The sequence below is a fragment of the Xiphophorus couchianus genome, chromosome 19 (assembly GCF_001444195.1).
Source record: "Xiphophorus couchianus chromosome 19, X_couchianus-1.0, whole genome shotgun sequence".
NCBI lineage: Eukaryota > Metazoa > Chordata > Actinopteri > Cyprinodontiformes > Poeciliidae > Xiphophorus > Xiphophorus couchianus.
Genome location: NC_040246.1, coordinates 7,761,644 through 7,785,057, shown reverse-complemented (window position 1 = coordinate 7,785,057; position 23,414 = coordinate 7,761,644). Strand labels below are relative to the sequence as shown.

At 39.0% G+C, this 23,414-nt stretch overlaps 2 protein-coding genes across 3 annotated transcripts in view; both read right to left on the bottom strand.

Moving 5' to 3' along the window:
- LOC114134442 (uncharacterized) overlaps positions 1 to 6,518 on the bottom strand; it is a 36,574-nt gene extending 30,056 nt beyond the window's left edge. The window contains exons 1-10 of the mRNA XM_028001066.1: positions 6,320 to 6,518; positions 6,046 to 6,218; positions 5,867 to 5,968; positions 4,640 to 4,713; positions 4,025 to 4,111; positions 3,901 to 3,926; positions 1,975 to 2,073; positions 1,717 to 1,889; positions 1,538 to 1,639; positions 602 to 688 (exon numbers count right to left, since the gene is read on the bottom strand). Coding sequence (XP_027856867.1) covers positions 638 to 688; positions 1,538 to 1,639; positions 1,717 to 1,889; positions 1,975 to 2,073; positions 3,901 to 3,926; positions 4,025 to 4,111; positions 4,640 to 4,713; positions 5,867 to 5,968; positions 6,046 to 6,218; positions 6,320 to 6,392 — 960 coding nt within the window. The 5' untranslated portion in view covers positions 6,393 to 6,518 and the 3' untranslated portion in view covers positions 602 to 637. The remainder of the gene's footprint in view (positions 1 to 601; positions 689 to 1,537; positions 1,640 to 1,716; positions 1,890 to 1,974; positions 2,074 to 3,900; positions 3,927 to 4,024; positions 4,112 to 4,639; positions 4,714 to 5,866; positions 5,969 to 6,045; positions 6,219 to 6,319) is intronic.
- An 860-nt stretch (positions 6,519 to 7,378) lies between these two features.
- Positions 7,379 to 22,466, bottom strand: usp40 (ubiquitin specific peptidase 40). 2 transcript variants are annotated; one of them, XM_028000808.1, is made up of 31 exons: positions 21,788 to 22,466; positions 21,631 to 21,698; positions 20,827 to 20,940; positions 18,581 to 18,745; positions 18,342 to 18,488; positions 18,109 to 18,252; positions 17,551 to 17,679; positions 17,309 to 17,425; positions 16,919 to 17,026; positions 16,622 to 16,822; positions 15,774 to 15,912; positions 15,543 to 15,624; positions 15,088 to 15,259; positions 14,912 to 14,996; positions 14,739 to 14,809; positions 14,238 to 14,650; positions 13,427 to 13,577; positions 13,248 to 13,308; positions 12,896 to 12,949; positions 12,613 to 12,701; positions 12,353 to 12,439; positions 11,624 to 11,660; positions 11,446 to 11,510; positions 10,910 to 10,984; positions 10,574 to 10,801; positions 9,834 to 9,952; positions 9,657 to 9,722; positions 9,330 to 9,540; positions 9,148 to 9,243; positions 8,950 to 9,044; positions 7,379 to 8,730 (listed from the first exon to the last, which is right to left on the bottom strand). In XM_028000808.1, exons 1-31 carry the CDS (start codon positions 21,981 to 21,983, stop codon positions 8,640 to 8,642), a joined length of 3,876 nt encoding a protein of 1,291 aa, XP_027856609.1. In that variant the 5' UTR covers positions 21,984 to 22,466; the 3' UTR covers positions 7,379 to 8,639. The 2 variants fall into 2 exon arrangements, with proteins under 2 accessions (XP_027856609.1, XP_027856610.1); XM_028000809.1 differs by having other exon boundaries at positions 15,774 to 15,909.
- Positions 22,467 to 23,414: the final 948 nt, after the last annotated feature.

Here is a 23,414-nt window from a genome sequence, read left to right as displayed (position 1 = left end):
TGCACATGTACAGAGCTAAGTAACTTCCATTTTACTGTCCTTCCTGCACTTTATATTTAGATTTATATTCATATTTTATACTGTATTTTATTTTATTCTGGAGTAACCTCACAACATTGGAAGCTCAAAACACTGTCCTGAGCCGTATGCAACGAAATTTCGTTCTGTATACACCCTGTGCATGCAAAATGACAATAAAGTCAGTCTAAGTCTAATACATGAGTCAGAAACAGTATAGGCCCTTGATCATTATCCATGTACTTTACAGAGGATCTCACAAAATAATGGGAAAGGGAATGTCTCGAGGATCAGGATATAGAAAGTTATGTATCAGAAATTGTAATACTGTGACCAGTCTTTTGTTTTCCAGAGTGTGGAATTGTATCGCCCCACCTGTTGTTGTTCCAGTCTATTCTTTTGAATGCAGTGATACTGCACTGTTCTTACTCAATGTTAACTTGCATCCCCATGACTACAAAATTATGTGTTTATGTAATGAAAAGAAGTCAAGTGCAAACCATTGTTTGAAGTATTAAAAAAAAAAAAAAACTACATATTTTTCATTTTAGGTAAAAAGCAGAAGCTCTTGTTGATGGTTTACTGTGCTGGGATAAATGGTGTCCGCCTTCCTTAAACTTTAGGCCTTCTCATATGTGCGGATTGCTTTGACTCCCTGAAAGGTTAACGTCTAGAAAAAAAGATAAAGCAAGGCTAGTTAGATATACTGAGAATGTTTTGTAAAGGTAACATAAGTTTTGTTTAGTTTTACTTGCATCATGAAAACCACAAGCAGTTGACAACAAAATAAAAAGTTCTTTCTAATTTGTTGTTTTGTAATTATTTAATTCTTAAATATTTTAGTTTTTACAATACTAAGCTTTCCACATAACTTTTGTCTGTTTGACTTTATTTAAAAATATTAAATTACCTGTTCTGATCAGTTAGTACTTTTTGTCATTTTCAATAATTTCTTTTTTTACTTTTGAGTCATTCCTTGGTGGACACTTTTTATTTATGTAAAATATATATTTAAGTAGAGCTACTCTTACCTGATCCTAAGCTGACATTTTCCTGTATTTTTTTTTTTTCTTTTACACCCTACTAAAAATTATTGATGCTCTGAACCAGTTACATTTTTCTAATGAAAGTTTAACTGAAAATTCCTCAAGTATAGTAGAATAAAATTTTGCTGGGTTTTTTTGCAGGCTGGGTTGCCTGTTTGTTTGTTGTTTTATTTTTATCATTTTATCATATATCATTTTGACGTCAGGTGGATGTTGTCCGCAAACGTTCAGTGAAAGTCTAGTAAACGTTAGCTGAACGTTTAATGGAGTCCTGCGAACGTCGTCAAGGCAACGCTCAGGGGACGTCGTCTGAACGTTCAGTTCTAAGCTTGATATGTTTCTCGAAACCACTCGCTTCGGTGTTTGTTAAGCAGAATATTGTTTATTTTTTGCTCCGGGGACAGAATCAGGAGAACATCTCAAGAACTGCCAAGGGCAGCGGAACAAACAGCGGAAATCTCACTAAAACTCACCATCACCATCTTTCCATTCCTGATTTCTCTAATCAATCTGGTCTCTTTCCCATCCCACTTCTGTGTATGCACCAATTTGTCTCCCTCCATGGTAAAGGTAGACTACAAGGCAGAATGTGAAACGCATGGTTAGAACAGGAATAGGTTGCGACTCACACGAAACATTTTGTAGTTTTTACCTTTACTTTTCGGTCGTCAGATGTAGTCTCGTCAAACTCCTCTCCAAGTTTGCCCGAGACTTCAGTGGCCCTGAATCTGCTCTGGGTTTTAACCACCACTCTGTCCCCGTCCATGCTGATTATTGTTGCTGGTTTGGTAACATTGCCCACTTGTCTTGTGGCAAAAGGAATTCCTGCCAAGAGAATATGCGGGTCTGATTCCACTAATATATTATTTACGGTGCAATTTTTTGAACTAATTCGTCATAAATATTCTACCTAGTGCCTTCATGTAGTCATCAAAGTTCCGACTCTCCACCAGTGTCCATGTTGCGCAGAAAGCCTCGACCATTTTTGCAGATGTAATCCTTCTCTCTTCTCACCAAACTCCGCATCCCGTGTTGCGCCTGTAGAGTCAAATTAATACTGGGGGCGGAGTCTTCCGGTCACGGCCTGAACAGCTGATTGGTTGTACCAAAAGCGGTCTGACCTTTGATTGGTCAGCACAAAAACATTATTTCTATAAGTTGTACATCAGGAGGTCAAATTATAAGGCGTTAGTGGGACAATCGCTCGGTATATTGTTACATGAACATGGAGAAATACACACAAAAAGTACGTTTTCCTAAAAAATAAGTTTCTAATAAGTTTAAAATTCACTTAATGAAACAGTATTGAACACAGACTGATGTTTTCAAGTTTTTATTCCTGTTATATTCTCACTGTATATGACAAATAATATTAGAATATGACATCAGACAAAATAAATAAATAAATGTTTAATACAAAAATTTGGTCTTATTAATAAAAAATAATAAAAAATCAACCTTCTCCTTCCAAGGTGGCATTGGTTAAAAGGAAATGTAAAAGGTATTGTACGAGCCAATAATTGTGATATTGGGAATTTTGATGGAAAAAATTTGTAATGCATTTTTGTATTTTCCCACAAAAAAATACAAACTTAAAGGTGGATTTTTTTTAATCATTATCATTGTGTGATAATGCTGTTGCTATAAAACGTACCGTAGATTCATTTCAATGTCAACCTTCCTCCTATAAGGGACGCTGCTATGTCATTATTCGGTGAAGCTTATCTGAGCCAAAAGTCACTGTAACTGTAACAATTTACTCTGAGCAAACAAATTCGCAAATAGCAGTTCAGAGAAAGCGTTTCTCGTTGCAAACACTCTGCTGAATCATTTTACAATTTAATAACCTTTCCTATGTTGCACTGCACGTCCCCTGAGTCTCTTCTGGTCTTATGCTGTGATGAAGTCCCTGTTGTTGTCAATCAAAAGGTTCTTGGGAAAGAAAAAAAACATGAGGAACAGATATAGCATTTCTAATATAAAGACCAAAGAACCTGTCAAAAAAAGAGGGTTTTATTGATATATTAATGCAGATTGCTTCCCATCTCCAAGGTGAAAAGATGGACTCAGGAGAGAGAATCTGCCTTTTTCTTTCTTTTGGAAACCTGCTGAGCCTGACAGCTTGTGCTCACTTCTTAATAATCAGGAACTTTGTTCATTTTCATTTCTTCCATCCATCACAGACATCTCCATAGAAGTAATGACTGTCCGTCAGTGTTCTGGTTTTAGCCTTAATGTTTCTGAAACTGCAACCGCTTTGCTTTAAAAAAATTTGGTTGTTTGTTTGTTTCAATTTTTTCTTAAATGAATATCTGATTTGGGTGACAGTGCAATAAGCACTGGTACTGGAAAACCCTGGTACTCCCAGTGTTTACTGATTTATTTAAATGTTCCAAGATTGAGCAGGCTGCAGCTAGCTTCTTCCAAATGTTTCTGAGAAGTTGCCGTATCCTTGCGACTCCAATCAACCGTGTGCCGACACGGACAGAGCCTACTGTACATCCTTCCTTTCTTACCGCTAATTCTGTGAAATTAAGTACTGTGGACTAGCTGACCAGCTTTTAAAGGCGGTCGGCAAACAACTAGCATAACTGCCACCTGGTAAGGTGTGTGGACTACGTAGCGACTTGTGCCACACATCACTTGATACTCCAACATAAATTATTTTACTGGTGTCAAAAAATCCACCGGTATTACCGGGAGGAATAGGGATAGGGAGGGCAGGCGGGTGTGAGAACCAGGAGGGGTGATGGGGAGGGATGCCGCCATGGACGGTTGCCCATATAAAAAAAAAAAAACGCCACTGCCTCTTTGTGTCAGACCATCCGGAGGTCACTATGGGATATTCCCTTCAATGTTGCACTGAGAAGTTGTACAGAGAATATAGAGGGTCTGAAATATTAGCAAGGTTTAGCAATTTAAATTAAAATTAGATTAGAATTCATTGTTTGTCATTGTACACATGTACAATGTAGCGCCTCCCTAGGGGCAGCAGGACAAACATGGGGAAGCCAGGGTGGGAACTGTCCTTGGTGATGGCTATGGATCTGCTGAGGCAGCAGGAAGAGTAAATGTCCATCAGAGAGGACATTTAAATTTTAATACAAAAGTCAGAAACAGTTTAGGACCTCGATCATTATCCATGTATTTTACAGAGGACCTCACAAAATATTGGACATGGGAATGTTTCCAGGGTTTAGAAAGTCACAATTAAAACAAAAAGCAGAAATTTTTCTTCACAATGTAGCTTTTTTTTTTTTTAAGTTCTTTTAATGAAATATCAGAAAATGTAACACTGTAACCAGAATTGTTTCCAGATGTATGAAGCAGAGTGTGGCAGTGCCTCACCTCACCAGTTGCTGCACACTACCAGTTTCTCTTTGTGTTAATGTAATGATACTGTGGTGTTTTCACTTAAAATTATCATACATGCCCATGGCTTTAAAACCATATACTTATGTACTGAAAAGAAGTCAAGTGCAAACCATTTTTTTGAAATATAAAAAAAAAAAGAAAAAAAAAACACATTTATTTTTCAGGTCAAGTAAAACATAACGCTGCTTCTGGTGGTTTACAAGGACATAAATGATGTCCTCCTCTCCACCTTCTCATATGTGCGGACCGCTGTGACTCCCTCAAAGGTTAACGTCTAGAAAAAGAAATAAAGCAATGCAAGTTGTGTATACTGAAAGTATTTTGTAAAGGTGAAATTAGTTTTGATTCTTCTTACTTTGGTCAAGAAAACCTCTACAGGCATAACTAGATCTGTATGGACCTTTTTTATATCTGAAAAGCTTTAGATTTATTGCTGCAAACGGAGGTACTTTTTTAATACGGGCTTACTCAGAGGTCAAGCTAGACTTATTTGTTGTCCGTCATTTTGGCTGACGGTTTCCAAACTATTCCGTCATATTCTATATTTACCCATCCATTTTTTTATTTTATTGACATAGGTTATTCAGTTGCATTTAATTTTTATTCAGTTTTATATTAAGTTGATTAGAGAATCCTGCTCCCATCACATATCAAGCAGATATGCGTTTCTCTGCACTGCCAGAAAACACTGACTGTGGCCCAAATAACCATAAACAATTAAATTAAACAACTCTACTTAAATTATGAGGGCTTCTCCTGCTGTGGTCTAAACGCACAGCATCACAACTTCCTCTGTAACTGCATCTGGAAGAGAAATCTGCGCTATTTAGATCGGACCCGATCTGGACCCGATGTATTAATGAATAGATTTTCTGATCAGGTACTAAGAACTTGAGTAGCATTTGACCAAATACTTGCATTATTCTTGAGTCATTCCTTGGATGGATACTTATTACTTACATGAAAAATATATTAAATTCCAAATTAGACTGCATTGAAATACATGCCTTGCACCAGCTAATGAAAGTTTTACTTATAATGCCTCTGATGTTCACACAAGTACGGTAAAAATAAGTGTTTTTAATCATTGTTTGTCTTGATAGACTTTAATGCCATTAATACAGCAAACTTTGACCTCCAGCGAACGTTGTCGGCAAACGCTCAGTCTAGCGAACGTTCACTGAACTTTTAATGGAGTCCGGTGAACGTCGTCATGGCAACGCTCAGGAGATGCCGTTTGAACGATCGGTGCTAGCTTGATATATTTCTCGAAACCACTCGCTTTCAGTGTTGTTAAGTAGAATATTATTTATTTTTCATCGGGGACAGAATCAGATTAACGCCTCAATTACTGCCACCGGCAGTATAAACTAATGAATTTAGCCACACCTGTAAGTACAAACAGCGGAAATCTCACTAAAACTCACCATCACCATCTTTCCATTCTTGATTTCTCTAATCAATCTGGTCTCTTTCCCATCCCACTTCTGTGTATGCACCAATTTGTCTCCCTCCATGGTAAAGGTAGACTACAAGGCAGAATGTGAAACACATGGTTAGAACAGGAATAGGTTGCGACTCACACGAAACATTTTGTAGTTTTTACCTTTACTTGTCGGTCGTCAGGTGTAATCTCGTCAAACTCCTCTCCGAGTTTCGCCACACACTCGGTATTCCTGAACGTGCTCAGGGTTTTCAGCATCACGGTATCCTCATCCGCGCTGATCATTACTGTTGTTTTGGTAACATTTCCCACTTGTCTTGTGGCAAAAGGAATTCCTGCCAAGAGAATATATTTATTTCGTGTAATAAATCAGGCTTGAACTAAATCGTATTAAATATTCTGACAAACAAAGGCGAACTTAATCCAAATTCCTCACCTATTGCCTCCATGTATTCGTCGAAGTTCTTACTCTCCACCAGTTTCCATGTTGCGCAGAAAGCCTCGACCATTTTTGCAGATGTAATCGGTCCCGTTCGGCCTAAAACTGATCACCTTCTCTCTTCTGAGTGAACTCGGCATCCCGTGTGGCGCTTCGCGCTCAAATTTATACTGGGTGTGGGGACGAATGGGGGGGCGGGGGTCTTTAAATTAAAGGCCCGAACAGCTGATTGGCTGTATCAAAAGCGGCGTGAGCTTTGATTGGTCATCACAAAAAACATGATTGTAAATGCGAGAGGTGAGAACGCGCTCCACTCAAATGACCGTGGAGAACCAAACACAACAAGTGGTAGTTTACTGACAATTGAGTTTTTAATTAGCTTAAACTTTACTTTATGACACCATTGAACGCAAACTGATGTTTTCAAGTCTTTATTCCTGTTAATTATATTTCACCTACATCTAATGAAAGTACATTTAAGCTTAGAATATAATAGGCTAAAAGCATTAATACATAAATGTAGGCTTATTAATAAAAATATATTTAAATCCCTGTTGAAATCTTCTTTTCAAATAGTCCTTTTAATGTGACAAACAAGCCTCACTGGCATCTTGGGGTCACCAAGTAAAAGATCTTCCTGTCTTGTGAAATTTTATAGGACACTAATTACTGTCCTATTGGTAAAAAAGAGATTGCAAAAAGTATTGAAAGAGGGGTGCCAATTGTGGCACTGGGGAGTTTGTTAGAACAATTTTCTACAGTTTTTTTTTTTTTTTTCCCATGTTAATTAAAAGACACAAATTTAAAGGTTGGGTTTTTCTTGTTTTTTTTAATAATTGTGTGATAATGCTGCTGCAATAAAACCTAGACTCAATTCGACTCAAGGTTAATCTTTCTTCCAATGTCACACACCACGGGACACGCTGCTATGTCATCATTTTGGTGAAGTTCGAATATCTGTGGCAGATGTCTTTGCAACTCTGAAAGTTTACTCTGAGCAAACAAGTTCTTAAAGAGCAGCTAAAAAAAAACTTCTCCGATTGCAAAACACTCTGCTGATCTGAACACAACTGTGTTATAACTTTATTAATCATTAACAGCTTTCTGCAAAAGCAGTTTTACATTGATATAAACAACACTGCAACAATACAGCAAAACGGTCCTTACCAGCAGAGATGTGACCACTGCTATTAATAATCAAACTGGGATACAAAAAAAAACAACTGATTTTAATGTTAGTACAATGCCAAGAAAACGAGATGTCTGTTTAAAAAAAGAATTGCAGTCACTTTTCCCCAAAAGACAGAAAAGAAAATCAGTTTTATTTCCCTCAAAGTCAAATATAGGCATGGAAATAAAAACCTGAAATTTTCCTCAATAACATCTCAGAGCTCACATGGTTACATTTTACCGTTCTCAAGTCGGACTTACAGCTTGGCAATAAATTCTCCATCAACCAAGTGTTAAAACTGTGAGCATTTAAATGTAAAAACCATGATTAATTTTGAGAGAGCCGGCAACAGTTTTTAGCGTAAGGATAAATGGTAAAAAGCCGAGCATAAAAGAGGTAGAAGAAGAGGAGAGGTGGAGAATGAGGTAGGGAAGACAGAGCAGCAGAGAAGCTTCTCTACATTAAGGCCCATCTCTCATCTGCCCTGAAAACAAAACGTATCAATAGTTCCTGATCATGAGTGGCAGTCTTTTGTTCATGCAGCACAGTGGCAGGTTTATGTTTAAAAAGTGGCCTTAATTTTACCTTATATAAAGATGTAGATTTCAGGAAGGAAATTCCTTCTTCATTTGCTTTACTCAAGAAAATGTAATCAGAAAGGGGACAACTTCACTAACAACAACTTCTGATATTTCAGAATTAATTAAAAACTCCACTTTATTTAGGGATCAAGAGTTGAATCACTCTTTGTATATAAAAAAAACCTCAAAGTGAATCGGCTGCAAACTGATGAAGACAAAGAAAAAAAGTCCCCTGATTAAATTTTACTTAAACGATATATTGTTTAAACAAGTTTGTTTATAAACAAAATGTATATTACAGAAACAGTCCAAAGAATAAAATCAAAGTTTAAAGTTTTTTGGGGTTTTTTGATGGCTCACCAGGATGGGAACCAGGAAGGTTTTAGGGTTCATTTAAATGCTTTGAGACAAATAACCGTTTGCAAACTGTGGTAGAAAAAGGAAGAAATGGCACCAGACTTTTTTAGTGGGATTGTCCAACAGCAACATGGCATTTTAGTTCATGTGTGGTGTGATGTCTATAGGAAGTCCTGATTTGTCTGTGCATCAACAGAAAAGAAGGCTGCTATCTGAATACTCCGACGCTGATAGACAACGACACCTCCAGCTTCCTGGATTTGGTTTTCCCAGCACCATTGGAGGTGGCAGCCTGCTCTCTGCAAAATAAGCAAGAACAAATTGTTTGCTTTTTCTACCCTGATTTGGTAGCTATTTTCACGCTCATGTCACGTCATGACTTCTGAAGATAGGTTTGTCGAAACCAACGGAAAAGTTTAAGTTTTGGGTTAAGAAAAATACGAAATTTTGAAAGGAAAAATGAGATTAGGATTCCATACTCCCCAGTTGATGGACATATAAAAAACAGGAGGTCTCACCCTTTCCTGCGTTGCTCTGCCTGTTCCCTGAGCCTCTGCTGGCCCTGCTGGTCCTCCGCTGTGATGAAGTCCCTGTTGTTGTCAATCAAAAGGTTCTAGGGAGAAAAACACAAGGACCAGATATAATACTTCTAATAAAAAAAAACCCAAACAGTCTTGTTTAAAAAAAAAGAAAAAAAAAAAGGGTTTTATTGATACCTTAATGCCGATTACATCCCCATCTCTGAGGTGAAAAGGTGGCCCCAGAAGAGATTCTGCCTTTTTCTTCTTCTTCTTTTTGGAAACCTGTTGAGTCTGAAATTAAATGACAAAATAAATATTATATTACTGGTAAAATGCCAAGCAACATTTCTGCCAAACTCTCTCTTTTGTAGAGATACCCAGTTGGAGATTTCTTCCCAGGCGTGTTTGTCAGGTTGGTGTTTGGCTAGCAGCAGAGAATCGGGAGAGAGGCCATAGTGTGCAGCCAAGCTGGTGCGCAGAGATCGAGGAGTAGAATCATGAGAAGCGTCCCAAACCAGCTCTTCTGGAGGATAGTAGCTCCTCTCCCCTGGAACACCCATCTTTATCTTCAGCAGGACTTGTTTTGGCCTTGTAAATCAGCAAGAAATAAAGAAAACACAGGAAAATTCAGCATTTCAAAAGATTAAAAGAAAACAAAGGAAGAGAGTAAAAAAAAAAAAAAGTTTAAAAAAAGTTGCATTCACCCAAGATCTTCTTCTTTCAGAAGACACTGCACACAAAGATCCGCCCCACTGGTCAACTTCAGCTTCCTGAGCACAAAGAAAACAAACTATGTGGGGAAAGACCAGCTCAAACATTCTGCATCTGTCCACAAATAAAACCCATCTGTCTCCAACAATGTGTGAATGAAGTTTTCAGACCTGAGTGTGACATGTTGTCCTCTAAGGATACGTGTAAGCCGCCCTCCCTCCATCTGCCACACACGAAGGAAGCTAGAAACAGGCACACACATGTCCTGAAGCGTTGGCAACGTCAACACCTAAACGGGAAAAAAGAGCATCTTATAGAGAGCACTTCACAATTAAACGTGGATCCACATTACTACCACACTCAGCCTGAAAGCAAAACGTATTCTGAACATGAATCCACAATGGTCACCCACACTAACCTGTTCAAAGTTGATGCCAGGGGTTGGGAGTTAAACAGAAGGTAAACTCTTAAGAGTGAACAGAAATGATCTTACAGACTCATCATAAATTGATTAAAAAAAAAAGAAACAAGTATTTCCTTAAAGTCAACTTTTGTTCTAAAGAGGCACAAATAAATCATACATTGAGCTGAATCAGTCAATTTACAGCTTAATTGGTTTTTAGAAAATGTGGTCCTTTTCCAATCAATGAAGTTAAGAACTCCAAAGTCGCGTTAAAAGCAACACTCTTCAGTGTGGACACCGTTACTGAGCAATAAGCATGTTGTTTCAGACGGGATTTAACATTAATGTTTTAGAGTGACTCTGGCAGGGTTTTTAATTAAATCTGATCAATAATCTGAGGAGGGAACTGAAGATTAGGGTGGTAGCTGAGGTGAGACCTTCCAACCTCAAAAACATGGAGCTTATCACGAAAGATAAATCGACAACAAACCAGTGGAAACACTTCACCTGAGTCTTCAAGTCCTCCAGCGTGGCGTCATCCGATATTTCCACCTTCCCAACGTTTTGTAGCTCCGCCATGTTTTTGCCACAAAGAGAAATCGACCGAGCACAAGACCCGTCTGTAGTCTCCGCTCCCTGCACCTGCTGCTCAGCAGGACTGTTTTCTGAGCGCTTACAGTCGGCTTCCATACCGCTCAAATCCACATAAAGCCACACAGGAAGCTTGAGAAATCCCTGAGGAAATAAAGATAAAGAAATAAAAATTCTTTATTTTTATTCTTTATAAACAGAGAAGCTATGAAGATTTGTCAATAATCCAGACGTCCAGGAATATTTTGATACCTTAGGAGGCAAAAGTCCTTCAGTAACAACTAACGTCTCCCCGCTGCTAATCTTCAGCTCTGACAGCGAGGCGTCCTGGGAACAAAAGGTGTCAATATGTTGCTCCTGAGGATTATAATCATCTTATAAAGGAGAATCAATCTCTCCTATGTTTGTTTTATATAAATATTTATATATTTTATAACAAAAACATGAAATAAAATTTATTATAATATGGAATACTTTGATGCCACCTGTCTCAACACTACCATACATTTTTAGCTACAATACTAACTTGCTCAAAGTACACAGCTTAAATTTACTTCAATATTGTGCAGCTTTACAACATTTGTTTTATGCAATGATGTCCCAAATACTGATTCAATAAAAAAAAAAAAGTACAAAACAATCAACATTGGCCATACTGATCACAGGCAACCAAACCTTAACAGAACAATCAGACAGGTTCAGTGTAAAGTGAAATGGTTTGTTGCTTCATTACGAATGAAAGTAAAGCTCCAAGTATGACACACAGTTTAAAACCCGCATTGATTCACCTCATCCATTAGCGGTTCTCCAACCTCCTCACACCAATCTAGCCTCCTCAGGTGCCAACTGGTACCTGAAAAGCAGAAGATCGACTACTGACCGGCTAATGAACATGAAAGCTGTAGTAATAGAGCAAATATAGATGGTGATAGCAAACGCAAAAGGGAAAGAATAACGAAATCTTACCATCCAGCCCAACAGCATCCAGCATAGCTCTGAGACACTAAAAACACAACAAACATAATCCTTTTAAAGTTTTGCAAATTACGATGAACAAGTGCACCTTCGTTTACTAGAATATCATTAAAAACAGAGGGAAAATTAACATAAATTCAAATGCAGAATAATACATTTTAATCATTTAAACCCTAAAGCAAGTTTCTCGGAAAATCTGTATTGTTAAGTAATGGCCTGCAAAATCAAGGGGAAGGTTGCTACCTTCACAATTGTCAAGAAGTTGTCACATATTGGTGTATCCAAGCATATGTATGGAAAGTTAAGTGGAAGAAAAAACTGTGGTTAAAAAAAAGACGCTATGGAACAAGGATAATATAATCTGTGAGGACTGGAAAGGAAAAACAAATTCAAGATTTTGGGACAGTAGCTGGACTGCCATAAACAAATATATCAATGCCAAAAATGTAGCATTACTTGTGTTAAACATCAGAAATGGCTGACCTGGACTAAGGAGAAAAACAACTGAAATGTGAAACAAGAACGCTAACAAAGTACTGAGTATATATGGGCGTACTTTTCAGTAAAATTAACTATTTTTAAGAGCCTCCAATTAGGGTTTTCCTGAAAAATATTATTAAATGTGCATGCAATGATAATTATAATCCAGTTTATTATCAAAATCCTGTACTCAGCTGTAAGATTTAATAATTAGGGAAAACTTCTCTTCAATGTCCTTACTTCTTTAACAGTGAAAGTCTTCTCCACGATTATATCCATCTCCATGCCAGCAGAGGGGGCCGAGCCCACAGTAAAGTGCAAGAACAGCTGAAAAAGCACAGAAACAAATTCTCTCAACTTCAATCAGCCCTCACGCCGCCTTGATTTGTTTTACGATGTAGGAAACTATAAAAATGTTTGTCTTTTTCATCGTTGCAGCTTCAAGGAAATTAGATTTTACTGAAGAAGACAAGAAAAAAAAAAAAAAAAAAAAAGCACACCTGTGATTCCTTGGGGGCATTTCCCGGACAGAGACTCAACGTGGTCATGAGTCGCACGCCTGCATCCCGAACGCTTAACTCCTCACATACTGTCAGGAAAACCGCAGTGTGTCAGCATATATGCAATTATGATTGAAAAAAAAAAAACATTCACAGACAGATTTATGGGGAGTAACTATCAAAGACTTTCAGAAGGTCAGAGTTGGAGAAAGTGTCCCTTGAGATGCTAAAATAAGGGGGATTTCCAACTAAAATGGCCTCCAGCTAAGAAATGAAACAGTACCTGGAGGAAGGAGTTTCCCAGAGCAGTCCACCTGCCTCAGACAGTACTGCGCACCTGCTCAGCAACACACACAGAACAGGGAGGTTACATTACAGAAACTGGAAAAGTTACTAAACAGGTCCAAGAAATGATTATAGTTGACAAAAGCAAACTCTCTTAAAAAGTGCTTGTGCAAGTCTATGTTTAAGTTACATAATTGGATGAATTCATTTACATTTTCTATCTATTTGCAAATTAATGTAGACAGTAAAAGTTACAGACTGAATTATTTGCTGTTATTATATGTCTTTTTTTTATCTAAGGTGTACTTCTGCTGCAGGACTGCAATTATACATTATTTTGAGCATCTTGCCTGAAGGTTGTTCCTGCAGCTGCAGGTCCCAAATGGCTCTTTGTTTCACTTCACATAGCAGCTGTGGCAAGACATATTAAACAGAAAGGAAGCGGTTTTGGTGAGGGAACATGATGCAAAAAAAAATAAAATAAGATTAAAAAGCAAGTGCGATGACAAGAGAGACATTAATTACTGACCATATTTCCCGTGGCTGGAACCTTTGCTTTCTTCCTCTGTTCCTCTTGTTCTTCTTCACCTCCTTTTATCTGAGGTCGAAACTCCACCTGGAGCCAGCGGCAGTCAGACGGCGTGGTCACAGTGACCACGTCTCCATTCCGGGAGAACACACTGAGCACAGTAAAGAAGACTGCTGCTAGGCACGAACAGGAAACTATCCAAACATTCAGCACCTTGCTCAAATATTAATACCCCAATTCGCTTTTTTTTTACATTTTAACAAGTTAGAAACAAAGGCTTCAATGTATTTCAATTGGAAATGATATTTGACATACTCTTGCAGGTATGCTTCACCAGATATGCTTACAGGTGAAGTGTACCCTTGAAGGTACTGTGTGGATGGCATGTGCAAGTGTTGGTTGTCTACGTAGGCCAAAAAGTTCAATTTTGGTCCGATCAGGACACGTACAGGAAAGATTTGTGGCGTAAAACTTTCAGCAACCTCCCACCTGAGTTGTGGCTCTTTGCATTTCTACCTGAGTTTGTATGAGTAATGTTCGTCTAGGGGGATCTGAGTAAAAGGAGCTGAATTCAAATCAAATTGTACATCGTACTTTCGGAAAGATGGGGGTTTAATTACTACAAAAAAAAGAAAAAACTTTGAAAACCACGTGGGATTTTTCAAATGCAAAACTTTGTGTTTGTCCATTGTATTAATTCCAAACAAAATCAACTCAAGTTTGTGACTTTTAGCATATCAAAATGTGGGAAACGTCGGGAGATATAAATACATTTCGAATGCACTGTTACATACGCTGCGCAAGAGCTCACCTGCTGTCGAACGACTGCGGCTCCAACACTAACAAAGCATCTCCGTCTTTCAGCGACAGCTCCTTCAAAGTCCGCTGCATGTCGTCGGGCGGAAACACCCTCCATCCGCTGGTGCCCCCTCCTTCCCCCGCCCCCTGGCCCCCGACCTTTCCTCTTTTATGCTCCTGACACAGAAGACTCTCCCTGGGCTCCCCCAGCGCCTCCCTCACCTCCCCAAGAGTCGAGCCGCCCGCGAATCCTCTCGCTTCCCTCTTTAGTCCCGCAGCCCCGTTTTCAGAATCGGAGTTGTCGGTTGTTTTGCATTTGACCCCATTTTGCGCCTCGTGCTCCACGCCTTCGCTCAGGAAAGGGCGAACGACGGTGAGTAACACCGGCTCCCACTCGGCTCCAGTTTGGACTGCGGCACCGCGAACCTGAAGAAGCAAAAAGCACGGGCGTATGAATTTTGTCCCCCTCCATAAAATTCTTAGAATTAGACCCATGTGGTGACATTTTCCTTACTTCTTTACCATTCCACACAAACAGGTCAGTATGTGTGTGGATTCCTGCACTGTAGAGGGAGACACTGTCATCTGTGAAAAGAAAAAACACAGTAACGGTTAAAAACATTCCTTAATATAGTTTTTTTTCTCCTTCAGGTGTTATTTTAAATGTTTTTGCCTGTGAAGTCTAACCTGTAAGAGTATTGTAGAGGTGTAAACCTGCAGGCAGACTCTTGGCCACAGTTAATGCCATGTCTCCTTCCCAGAGCTCCTGCATCTATATTTTTGTAACAACAAAAAAATGTAAAACCTTCCTATAACAAAGAGTTTCAAAACACAACAGTATCTGTTTATTGGAATCAAAATACGTGATAAATGGTGATCCGCAGATCGCCAATGGTTTTCCTCCTGTCGAAGCTCAGGTTGATGCTTCCGCTCGGCTCCTCGCTGACCGGCTGCAGGACTCCATTTACTGTTTTGTAGAAGGGGGCCAGGTGCAGATGCAGCTCTACTGTGTTATTAGTGGCATCAAACTCCTCACTGTAATAATAATAATAAAAATTAAAAATCCCACATTGATTCCCCTCATCTGTGCAGAACTGTCCACCCTTAAAGCTGCAGTATGCAACTTTTACAAACACAATGTTTTACAGAAAACATATTTTTTGAAATGAACAAGTTGTGCAGACTTGTATGAGACAAATAATCTGTAAGAAGAGCTTCTACAGAGCAACTGAACCGTAATGACTGAGTCAGACCCGACTGTGCAGCTGTGCATATAATAACAGAGCAACATGTTTCACTTGTGTGCTTGTTTTGATACCGCATCTGTTGCAGCCTCTGGTTTTCATCCTGGGCCATCTGGATGAAGTGGGAAGGAACTTTATACTGTGGATTGCTTAGAGCTGCAAAAGTAAAACATAAATAATTTTAAAAAGCGTACAAATTAAATTACTACTCCTGCAGCAGTTGTACTCTATGTTTATTGTATAGTCAAGTTGTTTTAGAGATGAAATGTTTTTAAATCGCAAGATGCAGGCAAGTTACTTTGTACCTTCACTGGGCCTGTACAGCTGTGTTTTTCTGTAAAACAGCATGTAGGCGCTCTCTTTGCCCTGGAACTGCTTCGCAATGTCCGACTCCCTGATGGAGGTCACAGTGGAGTCGTTGAGGTCAAACCAGTGGCTACCCTGCTGTCAGACAGGAGGACGTGCCGTGAGAAAACAGCCACAAAACGAGTCACAAGACTTCATGCTTTCTGTGGGTCACATTTATATAGTTACATTGCAAATTTTATGGCATTTTAGACACAGAAACTCTTAAATGCCACCAAGCAAGGATACAAATGTGTCCTTCTGTCCTGCCAATCATTTTCAAAGAGACATCCAAAGATAAAATATACTTTTCTGACACAAACAAACCTTTGGAGTCAGGGGATCCTATATAAAAATTGCACATTATATGCTTATTTAAGCATGTAATCTGGAACTACGCATAGCCTGCCTTTTGTTGTAAGCAGTAAGCAGATTACTAAGTCTGTTCAAAAGTGAGACTTTCAGCTGCTTCCAAAACTCTGCCAATAGATTTTACATAGGAGTGCAAGCAAAATCTTAGAAGCACCAGAGTGCTGGTCAAAACCAAATCACAAATTATAAGATCTACTCGAACGTCGGCTGAATTTTTGTCTTTTAAATTTCCATTTTTGTTTTAAGCAGATCAGAGTTCTGGTTTATTAGGTCTCCAATCTTTTCACAAGACATTTCTCCTGGCTTCATTCTCCTCACTGGACAAGTCAAAATAAAAAAAAATAAAAAGTCTATCAATTTTTGTTTCTATGTGTAAGTAAAAAAAATTAAATACAAACTGAAATGTGTAATCCGAGTGGCTCTGTTTCTGTAGTACCTCTGGTTTTGGTTTAGGCTTCTGATTTCCCTCTGGCTGCAGATCAGAAGCTGCTCCATCTGAAGCCGCTGAGGGTTCAGAGTTTGTGGTTTGCTCTGATGGAGCCGAGGCATCAGTCGCTGGGCTTAGAGGGTTTGCTTTCAATGCCACTCGAGTCCCATTGGACACCAAAATGAAAACGTCACTGTGTGACTGCAGGAACTAAAATAAACAAATTAATGAAAAAGGCAAAGAAACCGGATTAGATTTAAAATATTTTTGTAAAAATCAATATATCGGAGGAAAAACTAAGAATACCTTTCCAATGGGACCGTAGGGCTTCCTGAACCTTTTGCTCCAGGATGATCCAGTTTTGTTCATGAGTTTTTGACCCAGCTGATCCAACAAAACGCTTTTTGACGACTCCTAGAGGACAGTAGAGGTACTGCAGTTTAAATCTTTACCAGTCACAGTCTGCCAGAGTTTCATCAGAAAATTTTGAAAAAAGAAATTTTTGAAATAGCATAATATCCTGAATCACAATCATCTTCACAATATCAACAAGAGTAGATGGAAATGTTTCATGGCGCTAGTAGTGGAAAGGTGGCTTAATTGCGGTTTATACTGCATCATGACATTCAGCCATGACCTTCCAGGAAATGTTTTGCTCACCACTAGTTTGAGGGATAAAAAAAACCCAAGGTGTACCTGAGCAATGATTGCAGTAATGATAGACAAAGGGTTGTCTTCCTGCAGGTTTTGCTCAGATGACTCCTTCACTTCCTCCTTTGTTTTCTTTTGAGCTTTGGGTTTGCAGTCCTCTTCCTGTCAACAAGAAACAGAGGTGATGTCTTTTTTTGATGTGTGCATGCATAAAACCAAATGAAAGAACTAGCCAAGCAGCAACGGTTTTTTAGTTTGAACGGAAGTCAGCATTTTTTCCCCCTCACCGGCGGCTCCCATTGTCCAAGCTCATCAATATCTCTGATGTAAACATGGTAATGGCCGCCATAGCAGCCTCCCTTATGGATAATCACGGAAAACAGTTCGTATGTGAAGTCAGAGTCCTCTGCGTCAGTCTGCAAGAGGCAAAACAAAGTATTTCAAAGAAAGATCAAAGTAGAATGATGTATTTAGAGTATTTATTTCTGTTAATGTACAGACAAATGTGTTTAAGCACAGAGTCTGGCCTCAGCCAATACTGTATGTGTCTCCTCCAAACCCTCAAACCAGCTACAAGTTTTCATTGCAGCTGTTGCATCTTCTTCTACCACAATTTCTTCCTTCCTCCAAACTTTCCAAACACATGCCTGGCTAGCAGTGTGAACTCCCAGCTTCTTTAGCAGTAACCTTTGTGATAAACACTCCTTATGTTCATACATAATATTCTATATTTCTCATTAACTGAATCTTGGGTTTTCATTAGCTATAAGCTATCATAATTTAAATTAAACTTTAGAAGCGTTGCACGTACAAAGAGGAAAGTTCAACTAAAATCTTTCCGGTACCTGTTCACAAAAAGGTCGCAGATTGATGGTGAGCGGAAAGGCATAGCGTCCGGTCTCCTTGTATCGTTCACATTTGGCAAAGTCGAAGCTGAATCTCAGCAAAGACATGGTCATAAACGGGGGCAGCTGCTTCAGCTTGGCAGACTGGGAAACGGCAAAGGAAAACATTTTTGATGGTAGAGAGAATTAAAAAAGCACTTTCTCAAATTATAACGTGCGTTACTGGTACCAACCTTGGCAGCGGTGACCAGCCGGGAACACTGAGCGCAGCGATAAAGGTTATTGCCTTCAAACCACTCTTCCTCCACAAACATGTTCCACAAAGCCTCCTCCAGGCTGGACACGCCACAAACGCACACCGTCAGATCCAGGAAGTCCTCCTGCCGATGACACAAAAACGCATTTAACCAAAAAGGAGTAGACGCGGATTTTTAGATTTTCTCTACACAAGGGTCTTCATACTGTAACGCACCTTCCTCTGGCTCACGTTTCCACACTCCTTACATATGATGCTGTTGACAATGATGCCGTGGTAAAGGCGTTGGATCAGCGTGCTGCCACTGGTGCCCACCAGGGAGTGCTCCAACGCACTGAACAGAATCCTGTTGAGCTCCTGCACGTCATGCTGATTCGTCCCCTTGAAAGAACAATGAAAAGAATGGTTCAGACGAGGAGAGGCTTTGTTCCAGTTTGTACCCCCATCATGGGGTCATCACTTGACCACATGATGAAAGAGATAGAAATAGTCTGAAACTGGTTCAATTTTACATATATTAAATTGAGTTACAAACTTTGCTCTGAACCAGTTGACTCTTTTGAAGTATGATCTACTGATGTCATATAACCACATTCCATTCTAGTAATGGAAAAACAGAAAATTAAGTAGGTAGAAAATATCTCCCAGTGGGCAAAAACATCCTGAGGAAGAAGTCTTGGTTTTGTGCACAAAAAGTAAAAAATACAAAAACAAAAGAAACGAATGTATGAAAAGGCAAAAAGGGTGAAAGGACTTCCACTGAAAGTCCTCCAGTGATTCTTGACCCCCCCAAAAAAACAAACGTCAGTCCAATAGTCTGATGCATTTAGAAAGCAAAATTGTGCTGTGGTTTCACTGCAGAGGAGGCCAGATGAAGCCTTGATGCCTCCTGGCCACCTGGTTCACAAAAGGGTTCAAGAAGGGTTTGTTACATAGTGCAACATCTTCTGCCAATAAAGGAAATTCATGTTGCATTCCAAAAACCAACTCATTAGAGAAAGTGTAATTACTTTATCAAGATAGCAACAAGCTTTCTGTGAGTTTCAGCAAGTTACATGTGGCAATTGTTAAGCCCTTTAAGACATATGAAATTAATTTTAATTATACAAAATAACGTTTGCTTCTTAACTGAATAACGTACATAATGGATCCAAGGAAATTAATTATAATTATCCACTAAGGTTGGTATCTTAGCTCTGGTATGTGACCCCAGTGTTCTTACGCTTTTGTAGGTTAGCTAGCTGCATTGCCTTCAAAACCAATACAGGCAGCAAGATTTAAAACGTTATCTCATGTGTTATGGTCAATCACAGGTAAAACGTTTTAAATATACACTTAATGACAAAGGAGCTAGTTTTGTCAACACATAATAATGTCTAAATCCTAAGCCAGAATTTCAGCATATGAAATTAATAAATGCCAAAATTAAAGCTGAAATGATTAAATGTAAGACTTCTTTAAAAATGTTTAGACCCTGTGATCAAACCAGTGTTCAAACATGGAGGGAAACTTTCTTTTTCCTATGGACTCTAAATGCACCTCTATGCCCGAAAAACTTGCAAACACCAACCCACTATGTGTGAGCGGTTGCACGGTAGTCTATTTATAAATCATGCCAAATGTCTCTTTGTGAACCAATGACACTGTGAACAGTGACATCATTCGACACTCGCTGTGCTACACACATCCTGGACTTCTCAACACACACTTCGAAGCCTCGATGTCCAGTTATGGACATTTGTTTGCTATTAAGACAATAAAGTAGAGCATTGCATATCAGAGCACACTGGAATCATCTCACTGAAACCAACAAATAAAACCACTTCGGTTTGTTTTCATAGATAATACATGAGATTATCCATGTCATTAACAGAACATTAACATTTACAGAACCAGCTGAAAGTTAAGCAAGATTTACATAAACGAATGTCAAACTAGAAATCACCCTCAGAAGATCCGTTTTTTTTGCCTCTTTATTTTTGCTTTCCACAGTTGACTAGTTTCCATTTCTCCTTGTGGTGTGTTGGGTTTTTGTGTCACATCATGTAACTTCGTTTTACAACTTGTCAATATTTATGTCAATTACTATGTCCCTAGTTTCTTCTCACCGCCAACCAACAGAAGCTTAGCGGTTTTTAAGAGTACAGCTGCTTGTTTGATCACATCGCTGCATGTATTTTTCCACTGGAAAACTGGGTTTGCACGCCCTATGGCAACTCGTGTCTCTGTAACTTTTTGTTCTCCTTCCTCAGGTAATAATTTGGCAGCTGGACGGCCTCCAGAAAGAACTGGAATTCCAGTCAGGTTCCTTGGGCTGACTACAGTACGCTAACGCAATCACGTTTCGTACTTTTAAGCATGCCGTGGCGGATGTTGCTGTGACTTAAGATCAATCACCGAAAAAGAAAAAAAAAAAAAAAGGTGTAACGTGAGCCTCTCCTTTCCACACCCCCGTCACTGACCTCGCTGCTGTTCCAGCCGAAGCTGTCGGTGAGGTCGGTGGTGGAGGCGCTCTGCTGGTCCACCAGCAGCAGGCGGGCAAACAGTCTCTGAAGCTCCAGAGGGATCACTCGGACCTGCAGGGAAAAGGAGCCAAACTAAGTTAGCCTTAAAGCTGAACCAGGCACGGGTCCAGATGAGAGTTTATTGTTTCACTATATTAACAATCCAATTAAAAGGCAAGAGATAAGTAAAAGATAAAAAAAGAAAACGCTCAGTCTTCTTTTCGAGGGTGCTCCATTGGGTCCTCTTCTCAATTTATATCAACAATATTACATCCTAATTTTACAGTTGTAAATCCAACCTGTATGCCGATGATATAGAGTTGCATTTTAGTGTTGGCTCTAATCAGTCCACAATTTAAAACCTGCAAATATTGCTCTCTAAAAATCGTTCTGATTTGAAACCATAAACCTTTTACTGGTATCGACACTGTTGACTATTCACTTGCCAGTTGTCATATTTTAGTTTGGCTACCTGAAAGATACCAGTGTGTTACAACAGGAAACGTTCAGACTTCTTGTATACCTGTTTCTAAAGAAGTTCCCCACAGTTGAGTCCTAGGACCATTTCAGTTCTTCATTTATGCTAATAAGACAAAATCTTAAATTTGATGGACCAGAGAGGACCTGACATTTGTACAATGTTAAGTAAATATTAAACGGCCAAATGGGCCTATAAATTATCCTCCCACAAAATTATTCCATCACCACCATCAGCATTCAAATATGACAGGATGGATCTGTGCTTTCATTTTGTTCACTTACTTTAGCCCCTGGTTTGTCTTTATCCTCAAGACACCCCAGCTCTTCTGGCCCCAAACTGAACAGCTCCTCTGCAAACACACCAACAAAGACGAATCACTCAGGTGAAAAGAGTCACCTGGTGACCTGTTGCATAGATGGGAGAGTCATCTGACCGTACCTCTGAACTCTGGGGTGAACAGCAGAGTCTGGAGCAGAGAGTTGAGGTAGCACGTCCCTCCCTGATTTTTAATGCCGCACAGATTGCTTCTCCCACGGGGTGGAGGCGGCTCCTCGCCCCCCTTGGCAGTTCTTCCTGTGGCGGAGGTCGAGACGAAGCCCTCGTCCTCTTTCTCCTCAAAAAGGCTTCCGAACATGTTGAATTGGGCTTTTATTTCCGCAGTTTTCTCCCAAGTTGTGAAGCGATTACGCTCCCAGTAAAAGCCCCGTGTTAGCGCTCCAGAGTGCACTCTTGCTATCTCATCTTAGTCTTCCCGAGCTCCCGGTTGATAATTGTCGGACTGACTCGAAAATAAGATGAATTCACGGGGCTAAACATCGCGACCAGGCCCTGGTGTGAACTCTGTGGGGTTTCTGGTTGACTAAATCAATCGCGGTTTTGATAAGCCCAGCGAAAAGCAATATCTCAGTCTGTGTCACAGCAACTATTCATAAAAAATCACAGCACCGATTTAACCAAACAGAAAAATACACACTAAACTTAAATTTTACTCAAAATGACTTCGAAACCGAGCTCTTTCTTCCACTGTCAGTCTTAAAACAGAAAACAGGCGAAACGTAAATAGAAACACCATAGTTGAACTGTAGGCGGCCATGTTTCATGTCGGTAGAAAATGGAATGATGCATTGTGGTACTTGTAGTACATCGATCAGTCGAACGCGAACTAGACAAGAAAATCGTTTAAAAATAATACTATTTAGTCACAACATTTTTTTTAATTTGTGAATTTAATACAAATTATTACCGGGAAACACTGTTTATTGTTTTAACTATTTAAATAGAAACACTTGCTTTAATTCTAACACTGCATTTCCTACAAGATCATTTCGCACAGGCATTCTGGCTCTTGTAGTCTTTCATCGACTCAGCATTACAATGGATAATTTACAGGAATCATGTGCTGGCAGTTAAAAGCTCAGTTTTGTATAACAGTAAAAGCACAATGTTACCTAAAAAAGACTAAATGAAGAAAATTTAAGTACCGGTACATCAAAGACAGACAATTTACCATCTGACACTGAGCATTGTTAGGATATAATGTCTAAGATTTAGTTTCATTTCTAATGAAAATGAAACAGCAGTCCAGTCTAAAACAGCATAATAAACCACACGTGAGTGGCTTAACAAATACAAAAAAGCACACTAACAAGTGTGCCTTATTTATCTGCGTTTAGGGGATACTTTTTTTTAGTACCAATTACATTTGTTGATTTGTAATCTTTTTTCGCATTTGTATTTTCATATACATCAAACAACGTCCAAAACACAAACATTAAAAAAATTGAGAAAAATTAGGTTAAAAATAAAAAATATACAATTGAAACATTTAAGTTTATTATATTTAAATATATTATAAACGTTTTACATCTGTAAATGTCTCAACAGATTGTCTTATGCAGGCAATAACTATGTGTAGAAATTTAAATTGTAAATATTTTTTATGCATGCCAAATTTATATGTATTCTTTGATATATGTTGCAACACATATAAATATAGGAACATATATAGTTATTAAAGTTGTGGTTCGAAATGTTATTACAAGGTAGGACATTACTATAACATTCA

What these genes read in the sequence shown, in the direction of transcription:
- usp40 (XM_028000808.1), bottom strand. Translation starts at nt 21,983, where the DNA reads ATGTTCGGAAGCCTTTTTGAGGAGAAAGAGGACGAGGGCTTCGTCTCG. An exon ending in GCTGCAGGAACAACCTTCAG is followed by an intron (nt 12,950 to 13,247) that starts GCAAGATGCTCA and finishes GTTGCTGAGCAG; the next exon opens with GTGCGCAGTACTGTCTGAGG. An exon ending in GGGATGTAATCGGCATTAAG is followed by an intron (nt 9,045 to 9,147) that starts GTATCAATAAAA and finishes TTTTCTCCCTAG; the next exon opens with AACCTTTTGATTGACAACAA.